Here is a 15,000-nt window from a genome sequence, read left to right on the forward strand (position 1 = left end):
GCTTGTGATTGGTAAATGAGGCAGGGGTTGTAATTGAAAAATGGGGCGAGCCTTGTGATTAGAAAATGGGGCCAGGTTTGTGATTTGGGAAACTGGGCGGGGCTTGTGATCGGTCAGTTCTAGGCATGATTCATAATGAAAATACAAAAAAATGTGTCTATGATTTTTTTCCCTTTTTTTGAAATGATTTGGAGATCCTGTGCCTGGACAAATGTACACACACACACACACACACACACACACATACACACACACATACACACACACACTTTTTTTTAAAAGAGATTAAATCCCTTTTTTCCCTATTTTTTTTGTTTATATCAAAAATTAGCGTTAGCTTACAAGCATGCAGTGTCGTCTTTACAGAAATTTGGTTTTCCTACGTTAAAGAAAAAAGAAAACAAAAACAACAAACAAATAAAAAGAGCTGAATTTTGTTATCATAGTGTTTTAATATTTAATGCCCTGAAACTCTGTATGCACTTAAAATGGAGGATTAGTTTATAGTCCAATAATGTGTGAAGATTAAGCAGGCAAAATGCTACAGCTAATTCCTCTTACCATGGCTAATATGTAGTGTGTGTGTGTGTGTGTGTGTGTTGTAGTTGTTGAAGAAAACGTGGCTAATGAAGAAATTACAGTTCCTTTTTCATTCCGTTTTGTTTCTCTGTTTTGTTGTATGTTTTTTTCAGTCTCTTCTGAACAGCGTCCACTGAAATCTCTCCGTTTTGTGTTTGTCGTCCATTAAAAATAGAAACGGAAGAAAAATACTGTATTTTAATCCTCGTTTGTCTACTGGTTCTATAAAAGCTGATTTGAAGAGCATTTGAATACTTACATTTGATTGGTTAAGTGCTAAATGATTGTTTTAACTTTGTTTTTTTTGTTTTTTTTTACTTCACTTCACATCTCTGATTGGCTGTGATGGTCACATGTCCTGGATTCTCCCAGCAACAGGTGCCCTAAGGTCAGCAGGGGCGGAGCTTAAGATCAATTTCTTCAGCCATTTGCAAACTTCATGGAAACATGAGGGTCATTAAGCATGCTCATTTATTAGCTTTCACACTAGAATAGTTTATCCAATGCTAACTCACCGATGGATTAGCTAACAATAGCACTGTTCTGGATGTGAGCTTAGCGGTTGCAGTGGAGAACTGAGTGTTATGCTAACACTATACTAAGCCACAGAAATGAAAGTCAGGTGATGGTGTCACATCATGAAGTCTGCGATTGGTTGACTGTCTGGCACATCTAACCTAAGCTCCGCCCACCATGATCCAGAGACATCTGTCAGTCAAAATCAGGATGTGTGTAGTGGTCCGGTCTGACATCAGAAATGCTGTTCATTGGCTGAAATTGCACACCTGTTACACCATTAAAGCTAGCACTCTTAAGCTAGCTTGCTATTAAACAACAACTTGATATGATCAGATTATGTTAGCTAAACATGAACAGCTAGCTGGATAATAGCTCACTGAAATGAGGTGATAAATACAGAGCCCTAATTAGCAGGAATGTATCAGTTAGTTAGCAACTTACGATCACTCAGAAAACTAAAGTTAGCTTAACGCTCTAACTTTCAGCTCTTGATGATGTCAGAGAAGACCACCACCCCCAGCACTCCTACCACCCCTACCACCTCAACCACCCTCACAAATCTAACCTCCCCTACCACCCCCCACCATCCTTACCATCCTTACCACTCCTACCACCCCCACCATCCTTACCATCCTTACCACCCCCACCATCCCTACTACCCTCACCATCCCCACCACGGCTACCATCCCCACCTTTCCTAACACCCCCACCATCCCTACCACTTCTACCAACCCTATCAGTCCTACCACCTCCACCATCCTTACCACTCCTACCACCCCCACCATCCCTACCACTTCTACCAACCCTACCAGTCCTACCACCTCCACCATCCTTACCACTCCTACCACCCCCACCATCCCTACCACTTCTACCAACCCTACCACTCCTACCACCCCCACCATCCTTACTACCCCTACTACCCCCACCATCCCCACCACTCCTTCCACTCCCACCATCCCTACCATTTCTACCAACCCTACCAGTCTTACCACCCCCACCATCCCTACCATCCCCACTATGGCCACCAGCCCCACCACACCAGGGTCAGGTCTGTAGAAGTGCGCTCTCTCTCTCTGTCTCTCTCTCTCTGTCTCTTTCTCTCTCTTCACAGCTTCTCCAGGAGACCCAACATGCAGCTTGTTACTTTTAAAGTCTTTTAAAGAGCCCTAAAAGTAATTCAGTTTATAAACTCATTTCAAATCCTCTATTTTTTTCAGATTTTTTTTCCAACTGAAGATCAAACATGCAATGTTCAAGAGTTTTTCTTCAACAGCTTCTTAAAGTCTGTGAGACGACTCGGTGCAGCTCAGAATCCTCGGCTCAGCTTTCGATTCTCGTCCACAGAAATGATGGGATGAGAAACATTCAGTTCCAGAGCCAAAGTCCTGAAATTCCTGAAACTCGTCCTGAGCAGGAGATGATTCTCACTCCAGGTTTGAGTTTGTGGCTCAGGTACAAACTCATTGTGCACGTAAGACCTGGAAGCTCAGGGGAGAATTCACATTTCAAGTAGCTCAATTGTGTACTGGTACCTCAGGTAAATGTTGCTAGCCCAGTTTACAACTGGTAGTCCAGGTGAGAAGGACAGGTAATAATCGGTCAGGTGAGGACTCGTCAGGTAAGGGTGGGTAGCCAAGGTGAGGACAGGGAGCCTAGGCAATAACTGGTCAGCTGAGGACTGGTAGTCCAGGTGAGGAGTGGTCAGGTGAGGACTGGTATCCCAGGTAAAGACAGGCAGCCCAGATAATAACTGGTCAGATAAGGGCTGGTAGCCCAACTGATGACTGGTCAGGTGAGGATTGGCAGCTCAGCTGAGCTCATGTTGTAAACTCACTTTGCAGGTGTATTTACTGGTACATTGTGTGAGAATTTGGAGCTCAGGTGGATTAGTAACTTAGGTGAGAAGTGGTATCTTAGGTGTGTTTTTGTAGCTCAGGTAAGATCTGGAAGCTGTGTATTGGCAGTTGTGTGTTGGAAATAAGAGGTGGTGAAGGAGTGAGGAACACCTTGTATCTCAGGTGGGAATGTTTCAGGTTTTTCGTATTTCAGAAATTCCATGTGAATTCCTAATTCAGGTGTGAATCCAAAACCTGGTAGCTCAGGTCTGAGTTTGTTTGAGCTCAGATTTTGTAGCTAAGATGCCGATGGGTACCTCAGGTGAGAACAAGCAGGTTCCTCACCACTTTGGCTTGAACTTTGCATTTAAAGTTCAGATTCCTAGCTTAGGTGAATGTTCCTCAGGGCTAACTTCATATCTCAGGTACAGGTTTATAGCTCAGTTGATGGATCTTCCTGTTTGATCTCAAGGTTGAGTTCAGGGTCTAGTCAAATACAAAGTCAGCTGAGTTTTTATCTCAGGTGTGAATCTGTGTTGGTGTCTCAGGTGTGAGTCTGTGTTGGTATCTCAGGTGTGAGTTCGTGTCTCAGGTGTGTGTTTGTGTCTCAGGTGTGAGTCTGTGTTCATATCTCAGGTGTGAGTTCGTGTCTCAGGTTTCAAAATGTGTCTTAGATGTTCCTCACAGGTAAACTTCCCTGCGTGACAGTGTCAGGCATGATGTTGTTTTGAAGTCTCCACCCCCTGCCCGGGTCAGTGGAATAACCTCGTGTGGGCGGGGCACCTCTGAGTCATCACCATGGCATTGACCTCCGAACCTAGCGCTGCTAAAGGTGTCATATGATGCTGATGTCATCTTGCGGTTCAGCAGGTTTCGATTGTGATCCCCTATGTTCCTGTTGCGGTCTCCATGACGACGGCTTGCGAGCGGCTCTCCGTTGGCCAGAGGACTGCGTGTGTCGTTGGCTCCACCCCCTCCGCTGCCTTGGTCTGAGCCATCATCCTCCTCTCCTTCTTCTTCCTCTGGATCGCTGTTGTCGTGATTGTTGTTGTCGTCGCCTGCTGAGGTGAAGCTGGACATGCGTTGCCGTGGTGCTCCGTTGCCCTGGTGTCGCCGTGGTGATGACTGCACCGGCATCCAGCAGGTGTCAGAGTGGCCATACTCACCACAGTCACGAGTGCATTTTCCTGTCAAAGCCACGTCAGGGAGCTGCCTCGAGTCTGAGAGAGATGGAGAGAGAGAGAGAGAGAGAGAGAAAGACAGAAAGACAGAGAGAGAGAGGGAGTGAGAGAGAGAGGGGGGGATGGAGAGAGAGAGTGAAAGAGAGGGGGAGAAAGAGATTGAGAGAGAGAGAGAGACAGAGACAGAGAGAGAGGGAGTGAGAGAGAGGGGGAGAACGAGATGGAGAGATGGAGAGAGAGAGAGAGAGAGAGAAAGAGATGGAGAGAGAGAGAGAGAGAGGGAGAAAGAGATGGAGAGATGGAGAGAGAGATTAAGAGAGAAAGTAATAATATTTCGTTCACTGAAAATAAGCTGCAGCTCTGCCCTCTAGTGCTCACACAGGAGAATTACAGTTCTCAAACTGAAGTTTAAACCACGGCCGTGTATGTGTGTATGTGTGTGTGTGTGTGTGTGTGTGTATGTGTGTATGTGTGTATGTGTGTGTGTGTGTGTGTGTGTGTGTGTTTGTGTACCATTCTCCACGTGTTCCTCCTCCCCCACACTCCCCTCAGGTGTTGTTCTCTCGTATCCGTCTTCCGGAAGAGACAAGACGCCAATCTTACTGCTCTTACTGCTCGGTGTCTCCGACTCGTCCACCCCACTGTCATAGCAACCAGCATCTGTCGCCACGGAGAACGTCACCCTGCGCAATGGCTGAGGACACACACACACACACAGAGGTCAAGTTAGATCTAACACATATGGAAGTTATTTTGATACTAACAAAATCACACATTACAAGGAAAGGACTCTCCAGAAGGTAGAGATGATGCACAGATATGTAACACACACACACACCTAGACAGTCTCACACACTCTCTCTCTCTCTCTCACACACACACACACACACATTTAGACACACACACACAAACACACACACACACACATGCACACCTAGACACTCTCACACTCTCTCTCTCTCTCTCTCTCTCTCTCTCTCACACACACACACACACACACACATTTAGACACACACACACAAACACACACACACACACATGCACACCTAGACACTCTCACACTCTCTCTCTCTCTCTCTCTCTCTCTCTCTCTTTCTCTCACACACACACACACACACACACATTTAGACACACACACACACACACACACACACACACACACTCCTTTTTCCTTTTTTTGGAAACATAAAGAAAACACTATTGTGTGTGTGTGTGTGTGTATGTAAGAGAGATCAGACACTTCAGTGTGAAACACTACACACAGCAGTGAGTGTGTTTCTGCTTTTGAAGTCCTCTTTGAAACGTAGGCTTTAATTATTTTATTTTGATTGCACCTGATTCAACACATCAGCTCATTAACACTCACTTAACCAGGATAAAACAGGTGTGTCAGAGTGACTGTGTGTGTGTGAGTGTAAGTGCATGTGTGTAAGTGCATGTGTGTTAGTGCATGTGTGTGTGTGTGTGTGTTAATGTGTGGGTGTGTTAGTGTGTGTTAGTGACAGACAGACCGAGAGAGATAGACAGACAGAAAGAGAGAGAGAGAGACAGACAGACAGACAGACAGAGAGAGACAGAAAGAGAGAGAGACAGACAGAGAGAGAGAGACAGGTTGTTAAATAAATCAGCTAATTCCCAGAAGGATCCTCCACCCAGATGAAGGATGAACAGTAAGGAGTGAGTGTCAGCGAGAGAGAACAGGAACGAGGGGGAAGATGGAAAAACATCCCATAATATAAACACACAGAGGCCTCGAGTAGTGCACTATTAATACTCCGACATGGTTGTGTACATGTGTGTGTGTGTGTGTGTGTGCTGGATATCACTGTGCTAGTTGATGACCTTGATAATTTATTCGTTATGTATGCGCATATCATTTGAATATTTAAGAAAGCGAGAGCTAATTAATCAGCCATCATTGGTTTCCTTTGAACTGTCAGGTAGGAGTGTTTTTCTTTCATTAGCTCACACACACACACACACACACACACACACACACGCTTGCGTGCTTACCTTTTGTCATTTATACAAAGGTGAGGTGCACACCTGGTTTTCCAGACAGTTCCATTTGGTAAAACACACACACACACACAGAGACAGACTGCAAGTTTGTCTCAGATTAAAGCGGACGTTTTTTATGTTTGCTGTCAAAATGCATTAATATTCATTTGACTCTGCTTCTGAGGCCTCCAGCCAACACACACACACACACACACTGAGATGAGATGGTCATAAACATCCACAAACGTTTAAAACCCCCAGGATCTAGAATGTTGAATGAATACCGTATATGACTCCTTGACTAATTCACTTTTGAAGATTCACTTATGTTTAAAATGACTTCTTGACTGATTCACATATTTTAGTACACCACACTGTAATCACACACCAGACTGTAATCACACACCACACTGTAATCACACACCACACTATAATCACACACACCACACTGTAATCACACACCACACTGTAATCACATACACCACGCTGTAATCACACACCACACTGTAATCACATACACCACGCTGTAATCACACAACACACTGTAATCACACACCACACAGTAATCACACACCACACTGTAATCACACACACCACACTGTAATCACACAACACACTGTAATCACACACCAGACTGTAATCACACACCAGACTGTAATCACACACCACACTGTAATCACACACCACACTGTAATCACACACCAGACTGTAATCACACACCACACTGTAATCACACACACCACACTGTAATCACACACCAGACTGTAATCACACACCACACTGTAATCACACACACCACACTGTAATCACACACACCAGACTGTAATCACACACCACACTGTAATCACACACCACACTGTAATCACACACACCACACTGTAATCACACACCACACTGTAATCACACACACCACACTGTAATCACACACACCAGACTGTAATCACACACACCACACTGTAATCACACACACCAGACTGTAATCACACACACCACACTGTAATCACACACACCACACTATAATCACATAAACGACACTGTAATAACACACACCACACTGTAATCACACACACGACACTGTAATCACACACACCACACTGTAATCACACACACCACACTATAATCACATAAACGAAACTGTAATCACATACACCACACTGTAATCACACACACCACACTGTAATCACACACACCACACTGTAATCACACACCACACTGTAATCACACACCAGACTGTAATCACACACCACACTGTAATCACACACATCACACTATAATCACATAAACGACACTGTAATCACACACACCACACTGTAATCACACACACCACACTATAATCACATAAACGACACTGTAATAACACACACCACACTGTAATCACACACACCACACTGTAATCACACACACCACACTGTAATCACACACACCACACTATAATCACATAAACGAAACTGTAATCACACACACCACACTGTAATCACACACACCACACTGTAATCACATAAACGACACTGTAATCACATACACCACACTGTAATCACACACCAGACTGTAATCACACACCACACTGTAATCACACACATCACACTATAATCACATAAACGACACTGTAATCACACACACCACACTGTAATCACACACACCACACTGTAATCACATACACCACACTGTAATCACATACACCACACTGTAATCACATACACCACACTGTAATCACACACACCACACTGTAATCACACACACCACACTGTAATCACATACACCACACTGTAATCACATAAACGACACTGTAATCACATACACCACACTGTAATCACACACACCACACTGTAATCACACACACCACACTATAATCACATAAACGACACTGTAATCACACACACCACACTGTAATCACACACACCACACTGTAATCACACACACCACACTGTAATCACAGACACCATACTGTAATCACACACACCACACTGTAATCACACACACCACACTGTAATCACACACACCACACTATAATCACATAAACGACACTGTAATCACACACACCACACTGTAATCACACACACCACACTGTAATCACACACACCACACTGTAATCACAGACACCATACTGTAATCACACACACCACACTGTAATCACACACACCACACTGTAATCACATACACCACACTGTAATCACACACACCACACTGTAATCACAGATCATACTGTAATCACACACACCACACTGTAATCACACACACCACACTGTAATCACACACACCACACTGTAATCACACACACCACACTGTAATCACACACACCACACTGTAATCACACACACCACACTGTAATCACATACACCACACTGTAATCACACACACCACACTGTAATCACATACACGACACTGTAATCACACACCACACTGTAATCACACACACCACACTGTAATCATATACGACACTGTAATCACATACACGACACTGTAATCATATACCACACTGTAATCACATACACAACACTGTAATCACACACCACACTCTAATCACACACACCACACTCTAATCACACACACCACACTGTAATCACACACCACACTGTAATCACAGACACCATACTGTAATCACACACACCACACTGTAATCACACACACCACACTGTAATCACATACACGACACTGTAATCACACACCACACTGTAATCACACACACCACACTGTAATCATATACCACACTGTAATCACATACACGACACTGTAATCATATACCACACTGTAATCACATACCACACTGTAATCACACACCACACTGTAATCACACACACCACACTGTAATCACACACACCACACTGTAATCACACACCACACTGTAATCACATACACGACACTGTAATCACACACCACACTGTAATCACACACCACACTGTAATCACACACACCACACTTTAATCACACACACCACACTGTAATCACACACCACACTGTAATCACATACACCACACTTTAATCACATACACCACACTGTAATCACATACACCACACTGTAATCACATACACCACACTGTAATCACACACACCACACTGTAATCACACACCACACTATAATCACATAAACGACACTGTAATCACATACACCACACTGTAATCACACACACCACACTGTAATCACACACACCACACTGTAATCACACACACCACACAGTAATCACATAAACGACACTGTAATCATATACCACACTGTAATCACATACCACACTGTAATCACACACCACACTGTAATCACACACACCACACTGTAATCACACACCACACTGTAATCACATACACCACACTGTAATCACACACCACACTGTAATCACACACACCACACTGTAATCACACACCACACTGTAATCACACACCACACTGTAATCACACACACCAGACTGTAATCACACACCATACTGTAATCACACACACCAGACTGTAATCACACACCACACTGTAATCACACACACCAGACTGTAATCACACACCATACTGTAATCACACACACCAGACTGTAATCACACACCATACTGTAATCACACACCAGACTGTAATCACACACCATACTGTAATCACACACACCAGACTGTAATCACACACCATACTGTAATCACACACACCAGACTGTAATCACATACACCAGACTGTAATCACACACCAGACTGTAATCACACACACCAGACTGTAATCACACACCAGACTGTAATCACACACACAAGACTGTAATCACATACACCAGACTGTAATCACACACACCAGACTGTAATCACATACACCAGACTGTAATCACAAACACCAGACTGTAATCACACACCACACTGTAATCACACACCACACTGTAATCACACACACCACACTGTAATCACATACACCACACTGTAATCACACACCACACTGTAATCACACACCACACTGTAATCACACACACCACACTGTAATCACATACACCAGACTGTAATCACACACACCAGACTGTAATCACATACACCAGACTGTAATCACACACCACACTGTAATCACACACACCACATTGTAATCACACACCACACTGTAATCACACACACCACACTGTAATCACACACCAGACTGTAATCACACACACCAGACTGTAATCACACACCATACTGTAATCACACACCAGACTGTAATCACACACACCAGACTGTAATCACATACACCAGACTGTAATCAGAAACACCAGACTGTAATCACACACCACACTGTAATCACACACACCACACTGTAATCACACACCAGACTGTAATCACACACACCAGACTGTAATCACACACACCACACTGTAATCACACACCAGACTGTAATCACACACCACACTGTAATCACACACACCAGACTGTAATCACACACACCACACTGTAATCACACACCACACTGTAATCACACACCACACTGTCATCACATACACCAGACTGTAATCACAAACACCAGACTGTAATCACACACACGACACTGTAATCACACACCACACTGTAATCACACACACCACACTGTAATCATATACCACACTGTAATCACATACACGACACTGTAATCATATACCACACTGTAATCACACACACCACACTGTAATCACACACACCACACTGTAATCACACACACCACACTGTAATCACATACACGACACTGTAATCACACACCACACTGTAATCACACACACCACACTGTAATCATATACCACACTGTAATCACATACACGACACTGTAATCACACACCACACTGTAATCACACACCACACTGTAATCACATACACGACACTGTAATCATATACACCACACTGTAATCACACACACCACACAGTAATCACATACACGACACTGTAATCATATACCACACTGTAATCACACACCACACTGTAATCACACACACCACACTGTAATCACACACCAGACTGTAATCACACACACCACACTGTAATCACACACACCACACTGTAATCACACACCACACTGTAATCACACACACCACACTGTAATCACACACACCACACTGTAATCACATACACGACACTGTAATCATATACCACACTGTAATCACATACCACACTGTAATCACACACCACACTGTAATCACACACACCACACTGTAATCACACACCAGACTGTAATCACATACACCACACTGTAATCACACACCACACTGTAATCACATACACCACACTGTAATCACACACCACACTGTAATCACACACACCACACTGTAATCACACACACCACACTGTAATCACACACCACACTGTAATCACACACACCATACTGTAATCACACACCATACTGTAATCACACACACCAGACTGTAATCACACACCATACTGTAATCACACACCAGACTGTAATCACACACCATACTGTAATCACATACACCAGACTGTAATCACACACCATACTGTAATCACACACACCAGACTGTAATCACATACACCAGACTGTAATCACACACCATACTGTAATCACACACACCAGACTGTAATCACATACACCAGACTGTAATCACACACCAGACTGTAATCACACACACCAGACTGTAATCACATACACCAGACTGTAATCACACACCATACTGTAATCACACACACCAGACTGTAATCACACACCATACTGTAATCACACACACCAGACTGTAATCACATACACCAGACTGTAATCACACACCAGACTGTAATCACACACACCAGACTGTAATCACACACCAGACTGTAATCACACACACCAGACTGTAATCACATACACCAGACTGTAATCACACACACCAGACTGTAATCACATACACCAGACTGTAATCACAAACACCAGACTGTAATCACACACCACACTGTAATCACACACCACACTGTAATCACACACCACACTGTAATCACACACACCACACTGTAATCACATACACCACACTGTAATCACACACCACACTGTAATCACACACACCACACTGTAATCACATACACCAGACTGTAATCACACACCACACTGTAATCACACACACCACATTGTAATCACACATCACACTGTAATCACACACACCACACTGTAATCACACACCAGACTGTAATCACACACACCAGACTGTAATCACACACCATACTGTAATCACACACCAGACTGTAATCACACACACCAGACTGTAATCACATACACCAGACTGTAATCAGAAACACCAGACTGTAATCACACACCACACTGTAATCACACACACCACACTGTAATCACACACCATACTGTAATCACACACCAGACTGTAATCACACACACCAGACTGTAATCACACACCATACTGTAATCACACACCAGACTGTAATCACACACACCAGACTGTAATCACATACACCAGACTGTAATCAGAAACACCAGACTGTAATCACACACCACACTGTAATCACACACACCACACTGTAATCACACACCAGACTGTAATCACACACACCAGACTGTAATCACACACCATACTGTAATCACACACCAGACTGTAATCACACACACCAGACTGTAATCACATACACCAGACTGTAATCAGAAACACCAGACTGTAATCACACACCACACTGTAATCACACACACCACACTGTAATCACACACCAGACTGTAATCACACACACCAGACTGTAATCACATACACCAGACTGTAATCAGAAACACCAGACTGTAATCACATACATCACACTGTAATCACACACCACACTGTAATCACACACCACACTGTAATCACACACACCAGACTGTAATCACACACACCACACTGTAATCACATACACCAGAATGTAATCACACACACCAGAATGTAATCACACACACCAGACTGTAATCACATACACCAGACTGTAATCACATACACCAGAATGTAATCACACACACCAGAATGTAATCACACACACCAGACTGTAATCACATACACCAGAATGTAATCACATACACCAGACTGTAATCACAAACACCAGACTGTAATCACATACACCAGACTGTAATCACACACACCAGACTGTAATCACAAACACCATACTGTAATCACACACACCCCACTGTAATCACACACACCAGAATGTAATCACATACACCAGACTGTAATCACATACACCAGAATGTAATCACATACACCAGAATGTAATCACACACACCAGACTGTAATCACATACACCAGAATGTAATCACATACACCAGACTGTAATCACATACACCAGAATGTAATCACACACACCAGAATGGAATCACATACACCAGACTGTAATCACATACACCAGACTGTAATCACATACACCAGAATGTAATCACACACACCAGACTGTAATCACACACACCACACTGTAATCACATACACCACACTGTAATCACACACCATACTGTAATCACACACCACACTGTAATCACATACACCATACTGTAATCACATACACCAGAATGTAATCACACACACCAGAATGTAATCACACACACCAGACTGTAATCACATACACCAGACTGTAATCACATACACCAGAATGTAATCACATACACCAGAATGTAATCACACACACCAGACTGTAATCACACACACCACACTGTAATCACATACACCACACTGTAATCACACACCATACTGTAATCACACACCATACTGTAATCACACACCACACTGTAATCACATACACCATACTGTAATCACACACCACACTGTAATCACACACCACACTGTAATCACATACACCATACTGTAATCACACACCACACTGTAATCACATACACCACACTGTAATCACATACACCACACTGTAATCACATACACCACACTGTAATCACATACACCACACTGTAATCATACATCAAACTGTAATCACATACACAACACTGTAATCATACACACCACACTGTAATCATACACCATACTGTAATCACACACCACACTGTAATCACACACCACACTGTAATCACACACCACACTGTAATCACATACACCATACTGTAATCACACACCACACTGTAATCACATACACCACACTGTAATCACATACACCAGACTGTAATCACATACACCACACTGTAATCACATACACCACACTGTAATCACATACACCAGACTGTAATCACACACCACACTGTAATCACACACCAGACTGTAATCACACATCACACTGTAATCACATACACCATACTGTAATCACACACCACACTGTAATCACACACCACACTGTAATCACATACACCAGACTGTAATCACATACACCAGACTGTAATCACACACCACACTGTAATCACACACCAGACTGTAATCACATACACCACACTGTAATCACATACACCACACTGTAATCACACACCACACTGTAATCACATACACCAGACTGTAATCACACACCACACTGTAATCACACACCAGACTGTAATCACATACACCACACTGTAATCACATACACCACACTGTAATCACACACCACACTGTAATCACATACACCACACTGTAATCACACACCACACTGTAATCACAAACACCACACTGTAATCACACACCATACTGTAATCACATACACCACACTGTAATCACGTACACCAGACTGTAATCACACACCACACTGTAATCACACACCACACTGTAATCACACACACCACACTGTAATCACACACACCACACTGTAATCACACACACCAGACTGTAATCACACACCAGACTGTAATCACACACACCACACTGTAATCACACACACCACACTGTAATCACACACCAGACTGTAATCACACACACCCCACTGTAATCACACACACCACACTGTAATCACAAACACCACACTGTAATCACACACACCAGACTGTAATCACACACACCACACTGTAATCACATACACCAGACTGTAATCACACATCACACTGTAATCACATACACCATACTGTAATCACACACCACACTG

General features: G+C 43.2%; 1 protein-coding gene across 1 annotated transcript in view; it reads right to left on the minus strand.

Moving 5' to 3' along the window:
- Positions 1–2,079: 2,079 nt before the first annotated feature.
- The window catches only part of LOC131349402 (protocadherin-7-like), a 64,305-nt gene continuing 51,384 nt past the window's right edge, over positions 2,080–15,000 (minus strand). Inside the window, exons 3-4 of the mRNA XM_058385045.1 lie at positions 4,628–4,808; positions 2,080–4,153 (exon numbers count right to left, since the gene is read on the minus strand). Of these exons, the coding sequence (XP_058241028.1) occupies positions 3,615–4,153; positions 4,628–4,808 (720 nt within the window). The 3' untranslated portion in view covers positions 2,080–3,614. The remainder of the gene's footprint in view (positions 4,154–4,627; positions 4,809–15,000) is intronic.

This window comes from Hemibagrus wyckioides, linkage group LG29, assembly GCF_019097595.1.
Source record: "Hemibagrus wyckioides isolate EC202008001 linkage group LG29, SWU_Hwy_1.0, whole genome shotgun sequence".
NCBI lineage: Eukaryota > Metazoa > Chordata > Actinopteri > Siluriformes > Bagridae > Hemibagrus > Hemibagrus wyckioides.